General features: G+C 40.8%; 1 protein-coding gene across 2 annotated transcripts; it reads left to right on the forward strand.

Annotated features, from left to right (window-relative positions):
• The first annotated feature begins 1,492 nt into the window (after positions 1 to 1,492).
• zranb1b (zinc finger, RAN-binding domain containing 1b) lies at positions 1,493 to 22,474 on the forward strand. 2 transcript variants are annotated; one of them, XM_008429303.2, is made up of 10 exons: positions 1,493 to 1,890; positions 4,471 to 5,559; positions 11,175 to 11,362; positions 13,617 to 13,770; positions 14,824 to 14,895; positions 15,522 to 15,720; positions 17,435 to 17,555; positions 17,948 to 18,077; positions 20,177 to 20,406; positions 20,603 to 22,474. In XM_008429303.2, exons 2-10 carry the CDS (start codon positions 4,557 to 4,559, stop codon positions 20,819 to 20,821), a joined length of 2,316 nt encoding a protein of 771 aa, XP_008427525.1. In that variant the 5' UTR covers positions 1,493 to 1,890; positions 4,471 to 4,556; the 3' UTR covers positions 20,822 to 22,474. The 2 variants fall into 2 exon arrangements, with proteins under 2 accessions (XP_008427525.1, XP_008427526.1); XM_008429304.2 differs by having other exon boundaries at positions 4,474 to 5,559.
• The last annotated feature ends 1,147 nt before the right edge of the window (positions 22,475 to 23,621 follow it).

The raw sequence follows: 23,621 nt of genomic DNA on the forward strand, positions 1-23,621 counted from the left end.
GTGTTTCAATTTTATTAAATAATGATTTATCTAGTATTTTTATTTTTTTTTATTGTGACACTACGATACTATTGGGCTACAGAAAAAGGCTAAAATACTTTTTTCCCCTTTCTTTTAAAGGGGCAGTATTGCATAAAATTGACTTGTTTGAGCTTTACATAATGTTATTCCCTCATCAAAAGTATACCTGGAGTGTTGCCTTGATTTTTTTTCATGCATATTTGAGAAATCTGCTGTGATTCAGCTGTGCAAAACATCTGAGTGGATCGAGCACCGCCTTCGAGATGCAGCTCCTCCTCAGAGATGCAGTTTCTAAGCAGGCATGCTTCCGCCTCACAGAGCACCTTTCACCCACAACTACCCCACTCAGCTCCTTAAGACTAGCTGCAGGTAAAAAGAAAAACATTGAGGTTTAGTAAAGGAGTCATTTGGCATTTCTATAACAATTGAAGGTAACATAGTCACTTGCTTGTGCTATAAATTGGCATTATGCAATACTGCCCCTTTAAAGTGCAGGTATTGATAAAATACAATTAATTGTTGAGTTACAGCAGCATGTGGCTGTAAAATAATTACGCACTAGTAAAATAATATTGAAATTTGCAATGAAATTCTTCTGACTCTTCTAAAATATTTATCGTAACCTACAACCTTTTCTAAATTTTAACTTGGTTGAGAAATCATTTGTTTTTATTGAATAATGCACATTTGTACTTCCATACATTATTCTTCACAGACACATGAATACAACAACTGGTTAACAGTTAGCTACAAATACATATATGCTTTTAATGCAGATAAATATGTAGAAATGTAAGTCATTTTTTATTATTATTGTGGTACTTAAGACCAGCATACATTTAATTTAATGGTGTAAAAATATGGGTTTTAAAAAAAACAACCACCATATATCTATTTTTTTCATGTGGACAAATATTCACATGGTCAAATATTGACTCATAAGTTAATAATTAGGTGGTTTATTATAGAACTTTTAGACCTCCATACATGTCTTACTCAAAGCGGTAAAATGACAGTTTCTCATTTGTTTCTGTTTTTTTTTTATATAAGTATTTACAAACATTTGGCAACTGATTTTCTGATGCACAATTCAGAAATATTATCGTACAGTTGACAATTATAACTTCGGACAGAGAACTGTTGCACAAGCTGTTATGCATTGCTGCAGACTGCTTGCTGCAGTATTTTTACGATGACATCATCCCTTTAGAGAAGATACCACGTGGCAGTTTGCCACAAATGCAACGTATTACGATGCACAAAATTAAATATTTCATTTTTAACCTCACACTAGTCTAGAAAAAGAAAAAAATAAAATAAAGTCTGCATGTTGCTGTTTTTATTGCTGTCACATTCGTGTCTGTTCTGCATCCTCCGAGCCTTTTAACAGTTGGAATGGGAGACGTAGAATCTGATTGGTCATTACCAATGGATACAGACAAAAACAACCAATCAGCGAAGTCGGCAGATTCAGGTGGTAAATCCTGATCCAGCCTCTGACTGTAACACGGCTCCGAGCCCTCTCTGCTCTCCCCTGTAGTGTATTTTTCAACCCTGCTTCGGCTGCTTCCCTCCCCCTGTTCCGCCGCCATTAAAGCCCTGCAACCTGGGATTTGATCGGCAAAAAAGGATTAAAATGATTTGAAGCGTCGGAACCAGCAAAACAGGGACGGGACTTTGGGGGGGATATTGTTCATTGGACCTTACACTTACTGCCAGTTGAACGGCAACCTCCCACAGAAAGAAGTAAATATGCGGTTAGTGTCGTGCAAGTGAGAAAATCCCGACTTCGGACCGGAGGAGAGGGGGTTCTCCGTCCGGGAGGGGAAGCAGCAGGACACCGAGGAGTATGAACACAGCAAAGCAGAGGTGAGGGTTAACATTGCCGTCTTCTTGTACAACTGACTCGGGCCTGTCAGGCGGTTACGGCCAAAACATAATCTGGTAATGTTAGCGGGCTAGCTCGGCTGTAATTTCTGTCTGACAACCGAACCAACGGTTGGTTGTTGTGATGTAAAATAGCCACCAGCTGCTAACTCGGGATATAGCGTGGCTGTAGGCTGTGTAGTTAAACTATCGCTTTCAGGGGAAGGCTTTAGCTGAGCGGGCAGTTAAATTACTTTGTTTATTTAGCAGAAAAGTATTAACAACAGGTCTGAAGTCACTGGCTGGAAAATGAGCGTGTTTTCGACGAGTCTTGTGTCTGGGAGCTAGCAGAAATTTGCAGAATTTCTCACGGTGTGTTGGTAAACTTAGAGGCGTGGTGTAAACAGAGTAATGTTACTCCCCTTTGAGCTGCGAGGCAACTTCTTTCCAACAGCTCTCCTGTCTGAGGGACTGTGCAGGACGTTGCAGGAAAGCGTGTGTGAGGTGTGGGTCCAGTTTCATATGATGGTAATAACTGACTGTGGGAGAAAATCAGATCTGGGGTTATGGATGGATTACTAAAACAAAACTGACTATTCTCAGGATACCTCAGAAAAAGAAAAAAGTCTGGGGGACCACTGAGTTTTTTTTTTTTTCCTGAAAGCCACAGGAAAATACACACCAGCAACAAAATGGCAAAACAATAAAACACTGTGGCGTTCCAGAAAGTAGACCGTAAAAGTACAATAAATGACCACAATGAAACAACATAGCTTTACAGAAATTAAGCTTTGTAGGGACACAGAAGATATGCAAAAAACAATAAAACAAGCACAAAAAAACAAGTTGTCCAGTCAGATGAGGTCAAATTGAAACTCCTTGGCCTACATGTAAAAAGGCGCTTCCTCCAGAGGATTAAATAAAAACACTAAACACACCATCTTCACAGTGAAACGTGCTGGTGGTCAGGTTGGATGGATGGAACAAAATACAGAGCAGTCCCAGAAAAAAATAAACCTGTTAGTCACTCCAGATTACTTGATACTGAGGCAGAGGTTCACCTTCCTGCAGGACAACTTATAGTGTACAGCCAGAGCTATGATGGATTGTTTTAGGGCGGAAACGATTAATCGGATTCATTGTAATTATATTAAAATAATCATCAACTAACTTAGCGATCAATTAGCCATTAGCTGGAGTGCACAGACTCTAAAAAGATCTTTTGATAAAAGAATATACTCGGAGCAGTAGGTAAACCAAAAGTGCACAAAAGATTTGCATACTTGGCATTTAAGATGAAAAACAAAACATCTAATCCGATTGAAGGGTAATTATTACGTAAAATAGTCCTGTGTTGACCTTTACATCTCATTATGTTATTCCCTCGTCAAAAACATACCTGGAGCCTTGATTCTGTCATGCATTTTCGAGAAATCCTTTAATTTCCCACGGCAACCAATCAGTTGTGCAAAATGCCTGGGTGGACCTGGCTCCGCCTTCAAGGCGCAGCTCCTCCCCAGAGCTGCAATTTCCAAGCTTCTGCCTCACCGACCAGGCCTCCCCGCTTACTTCCCCTCTCAGCTCCTTCAGACTAGCCAGCAGCAATTACCAAACACCTGGTGAAACTACAAATCTGCAGAGCACATTATGCAAGCTACTTCTGTTAAAGGGTTAATATATGAGGCAATGTTGTGATGACTTCCTGAAGGCAGAGTTTCAGAAAGAGCTGAAGTTTTTTTTTTTTTTTAAAGAGGCAGAGGCCCAATTTCAACGTGTTAAATTAGGAAGTAAAATATCTTTTAAGTTTGATATATATAGCATTTTTATAACAACTGAAGTTAACGCAATTACTTAAATGGCACTATGTGTCTGGAAAATATGTAATGTGTCCCCTTTAAGTTTGAGCGGTGTTGCATACAAGAACAGACTGACAGGTCAGTTTCTAAATGTGAACAGCTGGTACGAAGATATCCTGTTAGGCTGTCATATTTTTATATTTTATTTGTATAAAATTTTTATAAGCATTAGATTAATCTGGTCCTTTTACTGAACTAATTTTTGAGGGTTTATCACATAACATAAGTTCGAGGGGTATGATTTCTTTTTAAAGCCCTGTAATATTGCTTCATTGAGCCACGGGACAACTTCAAAGAGGCACTTTGCCTCTTTTGCAGTCCGATTATCTGTTATAATAAAGGGGTGGGAGATATTTACATGCATCTGCCCGGGTGCCGCGCTCTCATAATCCATCCATAATTTCCGTGCTTCTGTCAGTGTCTTAATCAGTCACGCGCTTCCCCGCCGAGAGTCGTGTTTCATCTGTCCTTGTCTCTTATTACCCAGCTCAGTTGTAGGGCACAGTTGCCTGCCATGCGCATGCTGCTTACAGTACGTCCTAAAGGTGCCATCAGGAATCAGTGCTGCACTCTAGGCTGCAGCTTTAAGAGGAATTCAAAAATAAACATAGAAGTCCCAACTTTTGCAACCTTTTTTTAACGCCATATTTTTTCTTTTGTGCGTACTTCTTTCATTATAATGAATAATTACTCAAATTTGCTGCCCTTCTTTCGTTTTCCCTCGTAGCAGACTGCTTGCTGTGTGATCTCCTTGAGAGCCGAGCTGCCAGTCCCACTGAACGGCTGGAAGCCTCCTCCGGCGGCGGCGCGACGATGACAGAGCTGGTTGCCAAGTGGGCCTGTGAATACTGCACATACGAGAACTGGCCATCAGCCATCAAGTGCACCATGTGCCGCGCTCAGAGGCCCAGCGGGGGTGCCATCATTACTGAGGAGCCCTTTAAGAGCAGCCCTGCCCTAGATGCCAGTCTGCATCAGTGGGACCCCGCAGACCTCAGCAACAGTCCGTCTCAGGGGGGCTCCAGCCTGCTGATATGTCCGGATTCCAGCGCGAGACCCCGCGTCCGCGTCGCCGATGTTCCTGAGACAAGTAGCAAGTGGTCGTGTCACATGTGCACCTACCTGAACTGGCCTCGAGCCATTCGTTGTACCCAGTGCTTGTGTCAGAGGCAACAGGCTCAACAACAACAGCAGCTGCAGCAGCAGCAGCTACAACAGCAGCAGCAGCAGCAGCATGGTCACCATGCTTCTCGTCAAGGACATCACACCCAGCAGCCACGAAGCCCCACGGAGTCGCCGCAGACCTCGGGCTCCGGATGCCACCCCGCTGCCCCCGTCACCGCCACAGACCCCTGTGAGGAATACAACGACCGCAACAGGCTCAACACCCACACGCAGCACTGGACCTGCACTGCATGCACTTACGAAAACTGGGCCAAGGCACTCAAGTGCGTCGTGTGCGACCATCCCCGGCCCAACAGCCTGCTTGCCGAACCCATCGAGCTGGCGTCAGAGCCCGAGAGCCAGCAGCCGTCCTCTAAGCTCAACGAGCAGGACAGGGACAACAGGAGGGGTGTCGTCGGGCAGGGAACTGGGTGCATGGTGGGGGGAGTGGTGGGCTGCAGCAGCAGCCAGAGGAGGTCTCCTCCGTCCGAAAAACGGGAGTCTGAGGTGAACATGGACTTCCAGAGAATCAAACTGGCATCAGGAGCGGGGATTGGGAGCAAAGAGGAGCTGGAAGTGGATTTCAAAAAACTGAAGCAAATTAAGAACAGAATGAGAAGGACGGATTGGCTCTTCCTGAACGCATGTGTTGGTAAGTTTCAAGTTTAAGTGATATTCACTTAAAAAAAAAAATAAAATAAAAGGCTTCAGCCTCGTAAAAGGGTTACGATTCTTATCGTATTTGCCTAATACAACTAAGCAGGATATTTTTACTAGTTGTAAGACGACCTGTTCGAACAGACTTTACAGAGTTACAAACAGATTACCCATAATACACACTGATGGACACATGGAAGAAGGGTAGATTAGCTTTTAAGAAGACCAGATACATATATTACTTTCTAATGAAACACATTCTTAGCCTGTTTCCTCTGTTTTCTAAGGATGTGTGGAGTTTAACCTTCAGTCTCAATCCCTGTCTGTTCGTAGGAATCCCCTAACACTAACAAGACAAATCTTAAAACCACAAACGGTTTCAGTAATCAAACAAAGATGTTTTAAAGATCTTTTTTATTTTCTGCATTCCTACATTACTGCAGCCTGTTTGCTTCTGATTACAATAATTGAGATGTTGTTATTCTTGTCTTTAATATGAGTGGGGGGTTTTTATTGTGCGTAGTCTACCAAAATTTTCGCTTTATCTCATGGTAAATGTCAGTAGTTTTCTTCTTCCAGCTGCCATGTTGGGATTGACAGATTAAAGGAAAACACACTGAGTATTTAGACTGGACAGAATTAATGAAGCATTATCCAACTTTCAGTGGTTGTCCCAAACATCATGCTTTGATAAATGCCTGCCATGGCAGTGCCGACTTTTTTCTGGATGGCTGACTAGACAGCTGACATGCCAGCAATAAAAATGTTATTACCAAATGAGCAACATGCACATCACATTTTAGAGAAATGTGCATAAAACAGGATTTTTATTATTATGATTATTTTTCAGCTGACATTCAGCGCTTCATTCCAAAATGTTCCTTCTAAAAGTGACATATTGTTGTTTCTTTAGAGAATTGAAATGACGAGTTCTTGATAGTTAATTATGATCAGCTCTCGTCTAACGAGAAAAGTTTGTATTTAATAAGGTTTGACTTGAAAACGGCAACTCAAGTAGCTGGCCAAGACCTGTTGACAGAAACTGTTGTTAGACATACTGTGTTGTGTTTGAAGGCATTGATAGATCGATAACCTGTAGGTGTTAAAGACCTGGAGCCAGAACTGATGAACACCAACTTAGGTGGTTGAAAGTACATTTGAAAAGTGAGACATTTCATAAACTGCATGCTCTGCTACCAGTTGACGTAAACCTGAAATATTGTTAATTTCCATACATCAGTTTTGGTTTCACAGACAGAAATACATTTACTAAACTCTTAGATGTTTTTTTTTACTTCTTGTAAGTTTGAATCTTTTAGTTTGAATCTTTATCAGAGACACCAATGGAAGTATAATCAATAATGTCAATAATGGGGTCAATAATGTCAGGCCATTGTCATTACTGCCAGCCATTTTTGCATTAGTTTGGTGTGGTCTGCTTTGAATAGATCTGTTTTGAGACATGAAAGATTAAACCTCCTGATTGTTATTTTTGCTTATATTTCACTAATTCCACAGCCTCCAGGTACCGAACGTTATGTTTAAGCCTCAGAGACTCTGAGCCTTTAAACGTTCCTCATCTAGGAGTCACATGCAGCTTACAGTCTCTTACTTAGTGTGAGGAAACAGAGGTATGGTCAAAGGAAGCTCCTATGAATACAGGCGACATGTTCAAACACTCAGCACACTGTCTGCTGCTCAGTAACCAGAGCTTAGAGAAATACTAACTGACAAAGAAATTCTTTGCTAATGTCTGCTTGTATGCACAATATGAAAACAATTAAAATGGTAAGGTGTCAAGAACCTTATGAATAAGGGAAATTCAAAACCAATCAGTGGAACAACAAGATCATCTCTGCTGCTTTAATACCCTGTTGCTTTGCCTCATGATCAAAACCACACCGGTGATCATCATTCACAGCTCTGCGGAGACATGATGCTGATTATTAGCTGATTAAGTCAATCAGATTGTCCGGAAATCATATCCACATGGAGCTTCTGGTGGCTCATGTTTTCCAGCCATCAGGAAAATAGATTCAGATGGGGGGTGGAGGGAGGGAGAGGGGGGGGCGCAATAATGCTTTCACAGCATCTTCCAGCACTTTTCACTGGTGAAAGAGAAGAAAACCTTTCAGAACAGCCAATTATCAAAATAAATTCCTACATTGATCTTACATGGGCTAAGAGCTTGACTGTCCAAACCATCCGACAAACCTTCTAAAAACATTGATGAGTCAAATTCTACGTCTCTGTTCGTCATTCAGCTTCTTTTTTACTTTTTAATATGTTGATGTGTTGATCGTACAGCCTGTAGCAAGATCAGATGAAGGGTGCACTATATAAGATGAATTCTTTTCATCGAGACATCAGTGGGGACAGTATTAATATTCCAAACAATGTTTTTCTTTTTTTCTTTTGAGGGAAATGTAATGCGATACAGCCAGAGAGAGTGACATTCTGTCTGCTGCAGTGCTATTCTCTATGCTTTCAGACCTATCAGTGCTGTTTCCTTCCTTTTTTATGCTTCATAAACTAGCTTTGATGCACCAAGTCTGAATGTGTTATAGGTGTCTATCAAATGAAATTAGATTTTTTTTTAAGTTTGGCAAAACTCTAAGACCTGGTGCGCTTTTCGAAGTTAAGCATTAAATGTCCCCATGCTGGGAAAAAAATGCAGAAACTAATGGAAATCTGCTTTAGGTTTCTCTATAAGGACTTTTTCTTTTTTTTTCTACAAAGGAATGTTACATTAGCTTCATAATTTCTACTACAAAAAAAGTATATTTCTGACATGTTCTGGGCAAGTTGGCTTGTTTTGGCATCCTTTTTATTGCCAACTATGATTTTATTGGAACTAAACAACCTAATGCACATGAGCGCATTGACTTGTTTCTTTGTGTAGCACCTGAGACAGCCAAGGTATTTTGCTCTTTCCAAGTGTGAGCCTGGGAAGTGCATCGCCCTGTTAAAGTGCGTGGTTTAGCAGGTTGAACAGACCTCAAAGTGCCAACTTGTACCGTATAATAGTTTTTGTCTGCGTTCCTGTTGTGTCCATCGCTACGCAAACTAATAAAACTGGATGTTCCGTGTGTAGGAGGAACACCACAATCACTTAAATTGGTCCATTTTCTCTCATCAATCCGCCTTGACGAGTTCATCTCTTTGTGTGTATGGTTTTCTTTGTGTGTGTGTGTTTTTTTTTTTCTTTTAGTTAGGCGTACCATTAAAAGTACAGCCGTGGCTGCAGGGCTAAAGGCACACCCACACTAATGGAGTATTTTGTAGGAAGTGGTGGCGATCCCATTCTGCCGTTGTACAGTTTCTCTCTTCTCGTGTGTCTCTCTCTCGCTCTGCGCCAGCCAGCTCCACATGGCACTCCCACTTTGTGTCTCTCCAGCTCCCACTCACACACAGTTCACGCAGCTGAGCTTTGTGTGTGGTCCTTTGACGTGAGAACAAAAGCTCAGCAGTGTTTGATGCTGTCAAAATGTACGAGAGGCTGCTGCTCGGGCATTTACTGTATGAACTGGAAATGGGAAGACCCTGTTTGTATAGCTGCGAGGCGTTGAAACCAGTTTCCTCTTTCCTGTTTGATTAGGTTTTGTCATAATAACAATCATAATATACTCGGACAAATGGTTTTGTTCTAGTTAAATGATGGAAAAAAAAGGAAACATGGTTCTTGTTGAGACTTATCACACATTTCACTGCATGGCAGCCTGTATTATTAGAGCCTGGTGCTGCTGTTGATGAGTTCAAAGTTTCACAGAAAATATTCCCATCATGTAACCTTGTGGGCAGAGCTGCGTTTGATTGTTTACACGAGCATGCGTTCACTTTTTTTGTTTTTGTTTTGGTGAACTTCAAACTTAAATAAACACTTTTTATATCTTCAAGCTGAGAAAACTGAAATTTGGACTGTTGGCTGCAAATATTTGTCTTTGTGGGGATGTGGGATTGAACATTGCTCTTGATTCCGAGTCAGGAATGCGTAACCGTCAATACTTTTCCGTTTAAGAACGGAAGAGTTCTTAAAAGTGTTGGACGGCAGTGTTGGACCACCGTCCAACACTTTATTAATGTTAATCTGGTCAATGCCATTTATGCATATTTTGGCAGAATCATAAATGGCAAATTTACGTCGCAGGATCGCAGTTTATGGTACCAATATCACAAAGTTCTGCCTAGATTGCAATAAATAATGCCTAATAATATAAGTAAGGAGTAAGGAGACCAGCAGTTGCAGTTAAAGGTTTTTTGTCACTTCTCACTTTTAGTCATATTCCATAAATTAGAATATGATTGTAAAGTTTATTAATCTCAGTAGTTGTATTTATTCAGTGAAGCACATCATGTAGATTAATTACAAACATACTAATCATACCAAGCCTTTATTTGTGTTTATTGCAAATTTTTCCACTTGAAAACGCTATTTATGATTGGAATATTACATCAGGCCAATGTGGACTTAATATAAAGTATTTTTAATACCTGTTTAAAAGTTGTTGCTTTTTTTAAATTTTTAATTAGATACTAAACGAGCCTCAGCGGAACGCATATTCTGATATACTGAATATAACTATTTAAACCTGAGTGGTGATTTTATGAGCTGATGAACTGGAAGAGGGTCAGTATTTGTTTTTTGTTTTTTTTTTTGTTATCAAAGAGGAACACCAGCCTTGTAAAATCAGCTGCCATAAAGCAGTATATCTTTATGAACTCGCTGAGCTTTCTGATCAGTAAAGCAAGAAAACAAGAACGACAAAAATAATATGAATGCTTCATTGTGAAATTAGCCATAATAAAATATGTTTTGTGTAAGCCAAGAGCACAGGAATGAATAATTGGCCCATGTTGGTCCAATTTCTGATTTAACAGTAACGGTGAAGGTCATATTGGACTGATATTACTGACTGATGTTAATGACCTTTATAGGCACTCTTACACCTTTTTCCAATCTTTTTTTTTTTTTTTTACATTAGACCCTTAAATAACAGAATAATTGTCACTTAGCCATCAGACGTGTGATTTCACGACATAACCTTTTGTACACATCGCGTTCCATGGGATTATTTAGAGATTATTTGTTTACAATTTTGCAAGGGAAAGTTTGACGCTAAGTATGTTTTCAGGATGTCCTTTTTTCTAAAAACAATAGCTATTTTTCATGTCTGCTTGAATTGCACAATAGAAACCACCTGCATCTGTCTGATCCAACACGTCTCAACCTTCCTGCTAAGATCTAAAAGGGCTAAACAGCTAACATTACAGCTTACCCCCTTGAATTGTCGCGCTTCCTCTAGACTTTGAAACAGTCAACAACCACCACATGGATGAAACGCAGTCTCATCTTATGTTTTTATGCATTTTGCTGGAGTACATGCTGTCCTTTCCTTTAGTATTGGTAATAAAATTGCTTTATTCTGTTTCCAAGTAACTGTTAAAAGCTTCATAAAACCTACATAAAAAAAAAAAATCTAAACTTGCTTTTAAATGCTCTTTTGTGGGAACTCACTGTAACATTTTGCTTTTGTAGTAGATTTGTCTTGAGTCGCACTTTATTATCTGTTGAAAAGCTGTCTCCTTTCCTCCGCTCATTTGTTTTAAAAGGTGTTGTGGAAGGTGACCTGGCAGCGGTGGAATCTTACAAGACGTCCGGAGGGGACATAGCGAGGCAGCTGACGTCAGACGAAGTGCGGCTCTTAAACAGACCCTCGGCTTTCGACGACGGCTTCACGCTGGTTCACCTGGCCATCCGCTTCCAGAGGCAGGACATGCTGGCAGTCCTGCTCACAGAGGTCAGTCGAGAAGTGAGGCGGTTTTACTTTTTAGCTGCCGTGTGCTGGTTTTTGAGTTGCATTTTACTGTAACCAATCAGCCATTTTAGGTCAAGGGGAAAGGTGTGATCAGCGTGTACAGGAGGGTGATTGACAATGCTAAGACACTCCTCTTTGCCCTGATTGGTTGTTTGTCACCGGGTGCATTTCTGCAGATTGTAATAGGACCACAGGGAGGAACTTGCTTTTTTCTCTCCACAGATTCTCATATTATTATTCTCATTACATTGTTAGGATAGTGACATATCCAGTGACATATCCTAAAATATGTAAAAAAAAAAAAAAAAAAACATATTGTTAATAAAAGTTGCATACTATAGCTTTAAGGCTTGATATGGATCTTTCCTACATATGCTTATAGAGGAAATTTTATATTTACGTCTTAAATACTCAGTAAAACGTAATAAATAAATTAGTGAAATACACAATTGTTTTATCTACAAATAATTTAGCGATCACATAGATTTTATTACACTGGAAGACAGTTTTTTATGTGTTAATATACATTAGAAGACAAAAAATAGACTCCATAAGAGTCAGAGGAGCTCTGATTAAACCACTTCTCTTGAATTATGCTTTGATTATTGCGGTACTTGCATCCAGTGTTGTTTACAACCTCAAACAATCACTCTCTATAAAAGCAATAAGGCCCACTTTTATTATTCATTATGATAATCATTCCACAATTGCCACTATACTTTTATGTTGTTGGTGTTTTACAATGGATTTTTTAACACACGGCACTGCTTTTCAGTTTGTGCATCAACATCTTGCGTGAGCATTTCCCCGCCGGCCGTAGACATGTGCTGCGGTTGAGCTGCAGTTTGCCTGCTGTCACTGATTCCAGATTATCTGTATACACATTTCTCCTCCCACTCAGCCAGTGGCCCAGTTTCTTTGCTCCGGGGAGGGACAGTGAGTAACCACCGGATCACTTTCCTAAAATGTTTCAAATCTGACGGCAGCCTACATGCGCACCACAGACGGGTCTGCTCTTTTTCCCGCCCTAGCAGCGGCACAGCTCTGACAGGTTCAAGCTAAGTTAGCTCAAATGGCAGTGTCTGCTGAGCTGTTGTTGCGAACATTCAAATCCTTTGGCCCCAAACTTCAAAACCAGAACAAATGAAACTATTTGGCGGTGTGTTTTTGGATCAACACATTTCACACTTTTGCCCCTAAATATAATATCCCTATGTCTCTTTTTGCTTTTTATTGTTGGTATTTAAATTAGTTTAGTCCTTACAATTACCTTTCATTGTCTTTTTATCTTAACCAAACAGTGGCTGGTTATCAGTACAAAGGCATATCCAGGTTTTTATCATTCATACCAATAGTTTAAAGTCTTTTTAATAAGATGCCAGAAGAAGTGAAATTTTCTCTGGCTGTGTAGAGCATGGAGTGGCGCGGTGCCGCCTTTCTTCTGCTGTGCCTTGCGAGTCAGATGGCTGAAAAACATCTGCGACATTTTAAAAGAACTTGAGAAAAAAAAAAATTAACATGTAAAATCTTCTGGGTGCAAAAAAACACAGATAGTTATGGTGTTAAAGTGAATCAACAAGATAGGAATGACACCCATCATGCTTATTAAGTTAACTCTGTTTCCAAACAACTCACATGTTGACATCCTTTGGTTGGGATATTTGGGAGGTTGAGTGAAAAAGACCCAGACAGAGTGACATAAGGATTTAACAGCCCCATTAGTGGCCTTAACAACCTGCTTATTGTAATTGTTCTATGGAAAACTTGTAAACCTTATTTGTTGCCCACGTTCAGAACTGAAAAAGCTTTTGGAAGAAGATGTGAAACGTCTTAAAGGAACAGGACAAGAATCCAGTTTGTGTGTTGGGTAGCAGACCAACAATTTTTTACTTTTTTATTTCCTTTTTATCAGTAAACAATAATTAAAATAGAAGGATAACATTGTAGTATAATAGTAATTGTTTTATTTTAGAAGCGGTAGGACTAATTGTTGCTTTTCTATTTGAAATTAAAGGAACTGTATCATGTTTAGTCTTTTTTTTTTCTTTTTAGATACTACAATGTATCATGCTGTAAGAATCTCATACCAGCAGAAGCTTGTAACTTTTCATCTCAGATCTCAGTAAATCAAATCATTCATTTGTCAAAACTCAGATAAAGAAACGTGACCACCAACTATAGTGTGAAACGTTCAGGTTTCACATATCCCTGAATAAAGCTTCCCTCTTCTTGTCAGGTGTCCCAGCAGGCGGCCAAGTGTATCCCGGCCATGGTGTGTCCCGAACTGACGGAGCAGATCCGCCGCGAGGTGGCGGCCTCTCTTCACCAGCGCAAGGGCGACTTCACCTGCTACTTCCTCACTGACCTGGTCACCTTTACCCTGCCTGCAGGTCAGCAGCCCGTCGGCTAGCAAACGAGCTCAAACGAACCGGCGGAGCAGAAACATTCATGAATATCATTACTGAAGCTGACGGGGTTCTGCGAATGCTCAGGGGGGAAACTCTGCAGCTGCAACTGCAGCAGCAGCGCATTGTCTGGCCTTTTTCTCTCTGGCCTTCCAAGTGTGTATCAGAATGCGTGTTTTGTTTACTCGCTGGGTATGAAATGGCGTGTTGTTCCCATGCTGACGGGGGCATAATGCTCCGGTTGTCTTCATCTAACAGCCAGCACATGGAGGCTACCTCCGCCTCACTGTTTCAGCATTGTTCTTCCACAAAGACGATACCACCCCGCCAGCTGTTTACTTTTGAACCCATAAGAAAACTGCGTTTAGGATTCCGATGTTTGTTAAAATTGTTTTTGCATTCATTTATTGTGTGGCTGCTATTGTTTGTTCGAAACTAAGAATTGTTGATTTTTTTGTGTGTTTTTTTTTTACCATGTGTTCAGGCGTGAAAGTGCCGATATTGGCTTCCAGCCATCAGAGAAACTTATTCTGTTCTTTACCAAACAGGCTATGCATTCATTAATATCAGCTAAAGAACAAGCTTCTGTGTTCAGAGCAGCTCAGAGCTCACTGACCGCTGTACTATAAGTTGGCTTTAGGTGAAATAAGCCGGGATTTCACCGTGAGCCGATCAGATATTTGGGCACACGTGACGTCAAGATAAATGTCGGACATTTTTGTCCATTTGTGATTTTTTACATTTTTAGTTTTGACAGTTTTTTTGTCATCAAACAAGATGTTCTAGTGAAGTTTATTACATTGAATTGCTTTCTCTGTACCTCTCTAAAGAATACAGTGCAAATATTACTGGGCATGTATTATGTTACCAGTAATGTTAACATATAGCTTTGATCCTGGGTGGAGTACAGAAAATGTTGCATTTGAAGTTCAAGTTTAATTAAACTGTGCAATTAAACGAGGGAAAAAGTCCACAAGTTAAATATTGTTCGTCTCAGCTAAATGTATTTTATTGTATTACTTCTGTTTTCCCTTTCAGATATTGAGGACTTGCCTCCTGCGGTTCAGGAGAAGCTCTTTGATGAGGTGCTGGACCGAGACGTCCAGAAAGGTGAATAATTTACTCCGTCAGCTCTGTGCCTGTTTTGCTGAAGTGTCACCTATCTGACAACGGTCCGGTTGCTAGGCGAACACACGGACTCCTTTCACAACCCGCGCACAGTAACAAAGAGGCTGCCCCCACGCCGGCAGTGTTGCGTTACATGGATTTTCCCTCCCGCCAACTCTGTTTCTTAGTGGCCAGCTTGTTGCTCTGCTTCCCATCATGTGTGCTGCTTTCACTCTGCGCTAATGAGCCCAATTGAGTTTCAGGGTTTTCTCTGATCCTCGTTTGGGTGAATGTTAAAGAGTTCAGCCTGGAGACATAGTAGCACGCTGAAAAAAAAAGCTTTCACCATTTACTTAAATGCAAACGGTTGTGTGGGGCTTGTTAAATCACTTCACTATGGGAAATGTTAGGTCTTGTAGTAATTTTTTTTCAGCCCCCCAAAAAAGGATGTGTGTTTGCTGGAGGATTGAAAGTAAACAGTAAAAGTAAACTAAAGAGTTAGCCAAGTTGACTTTGCTTTAAACCTGTTTACTTTTCCACGTGAACACGCATCTTTCACGTGGGTTCTGTTCTGTAGTAAAGATGCTGAAAGTAGCACTCATAACCGATGCCGTCTCCTTCTTGGTCAGAACTCGAAGAAGAGTCTCCCATCATCAACTGGTCTCTGGAGCTCGGAACGAGACTGGACAGCCGGCTCTATGCACTCTGGAACCGCACGGCGGGGGACTGCCTCCTCGACTCGGTGCTGCAGGCCACGTGGGGCATCTATGACAAGGACTCTGTGCTCCGCAAGACTCTTCACGACAGCTTGCACGACTGCTCACATTGGTGAGAACTGCAGACTCAGCAGCAGTAGCACAAACAGCAGTGATGCGTAGCTTCCTCTTAAAACCGCCTTTGACCAGCGTGACTGATTCGACTCCGTTCAGGAGGCTGAATGAAGCTCTGACTGTTAGTTGTATTTTAACCAGAGGACTGAAGGATTTAGAGCGAAGTGTGCAGAGATTGAAATATTTTGGCTGATTACCAATCAGCCGTGTGTTAATGTTCTAACCTTATTTCACTGAAAAACACTGAAAAATATCCGTGAAGTAATTAAAAACTTGTTCTAGCTGCACCTGAGGTACCGCTCCAATATATAAATGAAAAAGTTCAGAACATATCTGTCCAAAACGCTGGATTAATTAAACTAAAGAAAAGTCAGTTTCTTTAGTCTTTTTTTAAAAAACTTGCACAACAGGAATGTTTTGAGCCTCTGAGCAAAAATAAAGAGCACAGCAATATTTTGCTTTCACAAAATCACAAGTTTTGAGGTCAGCCGAGGACAAACTAACAAAACGACTTAAACCACCAATAAAATGTCATGTGTTCTGGTTTTTCTCGTAGCGCAAAATAAAATAAAAAAAAAAAAAGCCCTAACACAGAAGCTTTGTGTCTAAATATAAATGAGATGGATTTCACATGGCAGATCACTTAAAATTAAAGATCGATGCACTCCTATGGTCATGTCCAACACTACGATTGTTCCAAGACACAAATTTTAACTACATACGTTTCCCAGCAAATAAAAATAGACCTGGTTGTTTAAAGTCGGAAGCGCGTTGTCCGGGTTGTGACGTTTAGTCCCTAATTTCTACCCGAGTCGATCGGTTTGGGCATTTGTCGTCACGGACTGCCAAATTTGATAACACGCAAAGATCGATCCAGTCAAAACCTGTCATGAAGTTCAAAGTCTACTAAACTCTCATCCTGGTAATGATGTGACTCTCTGTTTTTATATGACCCAGTGATTGTTGGGCTAGTAAAATATTTCAGACAGTCCAACTTTCTGATGTGCAGACAAAACTAACAGAAAAGGTTCAGACAGACAGGAAGCCACAGCAGTCAACACAGCCTTTCTCTATTCTTTACTGCCTACTTGATTTGTAAAATGTAAAAAATGTGATTGTTGGGGGGGAAAAAACTAACATTTTAGATTAACAGCATAAAGTGCTAGAAATGAGACGGTAGTTGAGTTTCTGTTACAAATGTACACAAAAATGTTTTTCATATTGCACACGATTTAATCTTTTTAAACTGAGGAGGATGTTTCTATTTTTCTAGTTTCGTTCCTGCAAAAAATTGTTTTGCCATTTTTAAATTCCTAAATGAAGTGAAAAGAAATAATCCCTTGTTTCAAAAGTTTAACCCAAAATATTTTCGCCGTGCAGCATTCTACGTGCAGTGAAGGCTTCAGATATTTGCAGTAATGTGAGCCTCATAGTGGAGCGCGAGTAAGTAGAAGAAAATAGAAACCATGTTTTCTCTCGCACTGTCAAACTCTGCTCAGAACTCATTCCCACAATAAAAAGACAGCAGCCTTTGTTTGTGGGAGAGCGTCAGACGTAAATAAAGATGAGCCTCGTTTGAGTCACGTCTACTTGGAAGGAGCTGCAGCTTTCCTAAAACTCCGAGCAAGACTAACAACAACAACCACATCCCCATGTCTCAGTGCACACGTCTGAAACAGTGCAACAGTCTAAGCCGTTTGTGCGTCTTGCAGGTTTTACAGCCGCTGGAAGGAGTGGGAGTCGTGGTATTCCCAGAGTTTCGGCTTGCACTTCTCCCTCCGAGAGGAGCAGTGGCAGGAGGACTGGGCCTTCATCCTGTCGCTCGCCAGCCAGGTACACGTGCACGAAAGCAAACACCGACGTCTTATTGTGGAGGACAGGAGGTTGTTGTGTTTAAAGCACGGTCCGCTAATGATGCATCAATTATGCAAGAAGGTTTCTTGCTTTTCGCCACCGTAAACATTCTCCGTAATGTCCTGGGAAAGTGCCTTCTGTCTGTCATCAGCACTCTGCTGAATGACCTCATCGTCCAGGCATTTGGGTGGGATGCTTTATATCTGGGTGTAAGAGCTTGGTAATCATTTGCTTTGTTTGTTTTTTTTGTTTTTTGTTTTTTTACAATTGGCAGCATAAAAAAAAAGGGTTTCCTCTTTTATGTTTTTCCTTACTTTCCTCCTGGATTCTTTTCTTAAAATTTTACAGTGTCTTTTACTTTTGTTCCACAGCCAGGATCCAGCTTGGAGCAGACCCACATTTTTGTTCTTGCACACATACTTCGTAGGCCAATCATCGTCTACGGAGTGAAGTATTACAAAAGTTTCCGAGGCGAAACACTGGGCTACACTCGTTTTCAAGGTGAGCAATCAGTTCTGTCTGAGCCGATGTTGTTTTCCTCTAAAATTGGATGTTTTTTTTTTTTTTTACGACGAGACGAGCCTTTTCCATGGGTGTGGAGGAAGTAGACTTTTATTTTGAAACATCCGCAGCCTACATGTGTCCGCATAGCTCAGATGCTTGACAAAACTCAACCTACTCTAGTGCCATTCATTTATTTGTTTGTTTTTTTTGGTCTGTTTGGTTCAAAACTAGAAAAAGTGTCAGAGGAGCAAAAATACAACAAGGCAAGTAAATTTCCCACGTGCGAACTATCAGGATAAGAAGTCAGAGCCACATGTGAACATGAAGTCTACTTCCACAACCAACTCTTAAGACAGTCTGGATTCAATTTGCTCTTACTGTTGCTGTGCTGGACTTGATGAAAATCCTCAATGGGAGCCAACTACTTGTGGTAAAAAGCCTCCCTGATGGACCAGTGATTTACAGTTGCCCGGAGCCAGACTAAAGCACAGAGCGACTCGGCTCCTATGTGGATGCCTAAAAGGAACGTTGATCAAAAACATTGTACTTATTTGGAGAGTTGCTGAGCAAAACTCAGATTCATTATCAGACGTTTAGGAGCTACAAAAGCAGAGATGTTTTCCCAACTACAGAGGCTTATTCCAGCAAATCTAATCAACTCTGGGATACTTGCATCTCTGTTTTCAGAACGCCATAGTGTTGCAAAATCTTGCCAAGCCTATTTAGTCGTGATTTATGAGTTGCGTACCGCATCTTATAAATCCTCAAGTTTCCAGACAGAAACCTTAGGACCTAAGTCTAAATGGGCTGAAACAACCCAAGTGATTAGAAACATCCCATAATCCATTTGTCATATGTACAAAAGACCATCAAAACTATAATTCTGTTTGTGCACTCGTGGGAGTTTATCACATCAAAATATCACAGCGTAATGCACATAAACGGGCCATAGAATGACAGTAACAGATGATAACGCTGTTGTTTTCTGCACATTATACACTCGGAGAAAAGTGCAGTTAAGTACAGTCATGGATAAAACTGACTGCGTTCGAACGGAAAACATATTCATACTGCTTGAACTTCTCCATGTTGTGTTTATATATTTTGTTATGTTTAGATGATTGTTGCCATGTTCCCCATGGCAACAATGTTTAACAACCCGAGCTGGTTCAGTTATTCTTGGGATAGTTCACGTTTGACAAGCAAACTGATGTCTGTGAAGGGTAACATGGAGCACTGTGTCAGTCAGTCTGATCTTGATGTGAATGTGTTGAGACTTAAGTGTTTCTTAGTTGTTGTTCATCCTTGTTGCTGCACTATGGTGGAATTTATACAGTGTGGAAATGCTATTACAACCATTTCCAGATTAACTGGCAAAAAGTAATCCAATCTTCTTAGCACATTTAGTGGCTCCTGTCCTTGATTTTCTTTGTTAAAATCTGAGCTGTGAAAGCTCTTAGGGGTGTACTTATTGTTTTTCCCTTTCTGTATTGACGTTCTACTGAACGTATTATTCTTTTTGTTAGCGGTTAAACAGGAAAGTAGGTAATGAGAGAGGAGGAGGACATGTGGCAAAGGTCATCAGGCGGACTCGAACCTGTGACCTCCTCTAAGGCCTCCTTACTGGCGCTGTGCTTTTCCCCTGCACCACCACAGCACCCCATTTTTAGGATTTTTAAAAAATGATATTAATCTTAACTGTCGTCATTACAAAATACCAAACACAACTCGCAGCTGAATGTGACGCAAAAACACAATAAGAACCTTATTGTTTATTGATGTGCGTGCGTGCGTGTGTGTGTGGGTGTGTGTTAGCTTCTGATGTAAAATTGAGCGTGTGTAAACAATGTTTCAGCTCAGAACCAAGAAAGAACTTTGTTCTGCTCCAGGATTTAACTACACATTATAGAAGTTGTTGGTATAGTTTTATTTTTTTTTTTTATAACTGCTTTATTTCTCCTTTCAATTAATTGCATTCAAATTGTACGTCAAATGTTGAAACCTCTTAATTGTCATTGATTTTAATAGTTCATATTTTTACAAAGGCTGATGTAAATATAGCACCCTTTGTGTTTGCCCCTCCCTGTCCGTCCCAGGTGTGTACTTGCCCCTTCTGTGGGAGCAGAGTTTCTGCTGGAAGAGCCCCATCGCTCTGGGTTACACGCGAGGCCATTTCTCAGCACTGGTCGCCATGGAGAACGACGGCTTTGACAATCGCGGCGCAGGCGCCAACCTCAACACAGACGATGACGAGACGGTCACGTTCCTGCCCCTGGTCGACAGCGAGAGGAAGCTGCTTCACATCCACTTCCTGTCGGCACAAGAAGTAAGGAGTTCCACCACTAAGACTAGTTTTACCTCTTTGTGCGTTTGTTCCAGTGTGTGAAAATGCTTTCATCTAAACGATTCCATTGTGTGGATTTAAACTCGCTGTCCTATGTGTGATAGCATTACATATTTCACGTCTTAAATGTATACTTCTGCGAAGCACAGAAGTATTAAGACTCGCTGCGTTCTTTCAGATGGGAAACGAAGAGCAACAGGAGAAGCTCCTTCGAGAGTGGTTGGACTGCTGCGTGACAGAAGGCGGCATTCTGGTGGCGCTGCAGAAAAGCTCCCGCCGCCGCAACCACCCGCTCGTCACTCAGATGGTGGAAAAGTGGCTGGACGGCTACAGGCAGATCCGCCCCTGCGCCTCGCTGTCCGACGGCGAGGAGGAGGAGGATGACGACGACGAGTGACTGAACTGAAGCGGAAGGAGGGAGCGGGTCTGGAGGAGGCAGGACTCCTCCCTCCTCTCTATTTATTTTTCTTTTACCTTTCTTTTTTTTTTTTTCAGTTTGGTTTTATTTCGATTTTCCTTTGTTTTTTTTTATTCATTTTTTTCGACACGGACAAACTGTGAAAGCCTCCAGCAGAGGACAGGGAACTACAACCCTTTCTCTTCCTGTTTCCCCCTGCTCCCCTATTTCAACCTTTCACACCTCCAAAGCTACAGAAGACATGGCTGCTCTTCTTGTACACACAGCCACTCGGACGTAATTCTTACAGAAACACTTGGAATTGTTTAATCAAACCAACTCCAGACTGACAAAGATGTGGAGAGTTAGAGGTTCAGGAATGCAGAAGACCCTTTGTTTCAAATGTAAAAGAAGAAAAGAAACTAATCTTTATCCATAGATGTAAATGCATGTGGTTGTTCAAAAAAAAAAAACAGTTAAAGAAAATATACCAGCATTTATTTAAGGTAACACTTTATAACTATTCAGCGTGGGCACTGACAAAAGCACACTTCCAACCTGATCTTTTCGATGTGTTGTACAGGAGTTTGGCTTGTTAAGCATTTTTTTTTTTCCTGTGTGTGTTTGAACTGACAAGGACAAAGCCAATAAATATAATCTTCAGAAAACCAGAGATTATATCGTAATAAATGACTTATTATATATCCTTATTATAAGCAATGCACCTTTATGGAAACGTTTCTAATTAATTATCATTGCTTGAAATAAGATATTTTATGAAGGGAGATTTGCCCTCTAAGGTTTAGCACATTAACAAACATGTTTGGATATTTAGTTTACTTTTTACAGACTGATTGAACTGAGAAGTTGTGTGTGTGTGTGTTTGAATTTATTCTACATATTTATTGTTTGGAAACTTCTTTGAGCTAATAAGAGCTTTATGTATATTTTTCTCCAATTTTTATTTCTTTTTATTTTATTTTTTGGTGAATTTTATTAATTATTCTCTCAATCTCGATGAAGACACTTTTGCACAGAAACACTGTTGCTGTAAAGGAGAGAACCAATCTTGACAGTGGGAAGTTTACTTACATCGTTGCATGGGATTTAGTACCTCATCTGAATGCTTAAATTCTGGTGCTTTTTGTTTTCGCTTGTGTCGTTTCCTGGACAGATGAGACGCGTTCAGTGTTATAACTCTCTCTCTCTCTCTCGTTTCCGTTTGTTCCCTTCAACAATTGGTTGTCCGGCTCACACATGATGGTACATGTCAGTTCACCTTCTCTGTAAAGTCTGTTTGTCGACCCCACCCCGTCCACGCCATTTGTTGTGAGAGATTGCAACACCTACAACCAAAGCTGACATAAAAGAGGAAGAAAAAAATAAGTTGTTAATCCCTTAATTTTTTGCTGTGAATGTTTGCATTGCTTCCCCCCCCCCCTCTTGCCATTGCATACTGTAACCTTCGTGTTTCATTCATGTCATACATGTTTTGAACATCACCTATGTGTTGCTTTGTATTTATACAATAGTTGAAGTTGTAACTATGACGGTTTGTGGATTTTAGGCCTGACTTCACTAAGCGGAGTGTAATGCAAAGAAAAGGCAAAATATGGAGAAAAAAAAAAAACAAATAAAACCTTTTTGAATGTCGAGGCTGAATTTCTCTCTGTTTGAAATTCTACGGCTTGAGAAGTGGCACGCTGGTTTCACCGCTCTCTCCTCTCATGTGGGGGATTTAGAGTATATCCGGAAAGTATTCTGAGCTCTTCCCTTTTCCCAGTTTTCATATAAAACTCATTCTGTAACAAGCATTCAATCATTTTAATAAAAAAAAAAAAAAAAAATAATTATTTTTTTTGTCTCCGACATTAAATCGGACTACACTTTTCCTGTTTCAAAAGTTTTTTTTAGTTACTTTATAAGTTCACATAGACAAAGATTGCCTCTCAATAATTTGAAAAAGTTCAGATGAGCTCATGGCTTTTGTACGCTTCAGGCAACTCACAACACGAGTTACACGGAGCAACGGTCACGGATATAATTTAAGACTACGTCTCAGACACACTGCTTCCTTGTGCAGCGTTGTTCGCGTCAGGAATGTGTTTTGATGCCAAATATTTAAATCAATTGTAGAACAAGAGCAAAAGACTTTGTGAAGATGGTAAGGGCGTCGCTCGCCACAGAGAAACCGTCCCAACGAGATTCCACAGCCCACTGCTGGTAGCATAGCAAAGTGGAAGGGGATTGAGAATGACAGCAACTCGGCAGCAAAGTTACCGGAAACCTCAGAGCAGAGTCGACGGATGCTGGGCTGCGTTGTGTCCAGAGGTCGCCAACCTCCTGCAGAGTTAAGGCTACTAACTTCATGTAACCTTCAGATGAGCTGGTGGCCTGAGAGTTGAGGTTTTCTGTGAATGGACTTCTATTTTCTAGCAGTCTGCATGCAAGCCTGACATCATCAAGGTGTTGGAGGCAATGGTATAAAGCATTATTTCTCAACGCTGGTCCTCAGAGTCCACTGTACCGCATGTTTATCATGTTTCCTTGCTACCACACACCGGCTTAAATAAACTGGTGATTTAAAGGCTTCTGCACCACTTGACAGCGTACTGGCAAGGAAATACCTTGAGGATCGGGGTTGCGAATCATTGGCGTTGCTTTATGATCCCAACAAGAGTGAACAATTTCATGACCCCCAAGTTTGTGTGAACAGTTTAGGGATGGTCACCTTCCTGTTACTACTTCCAAAAGACATGGATGACAGAGTTTGGTGTTTGAGAACTTGACTGGACTGAAC

The sequence above is a fragment of the Poecilia reticulata genome, linkage group LG15, assembly GCF_000633615.1.
Source record: "Poecilia reticulata strain Guanapo linkage group LG15, Guppy_female_1.0+MT, whole genome shotgun sequence".
NCBI classification, from domain to species: Eukaryota; Metazoa; Chordata; class Actinopteri; order Cyprinodontiformes; family Poeciliidae; genus Poecilia; species Poecilia reticulata.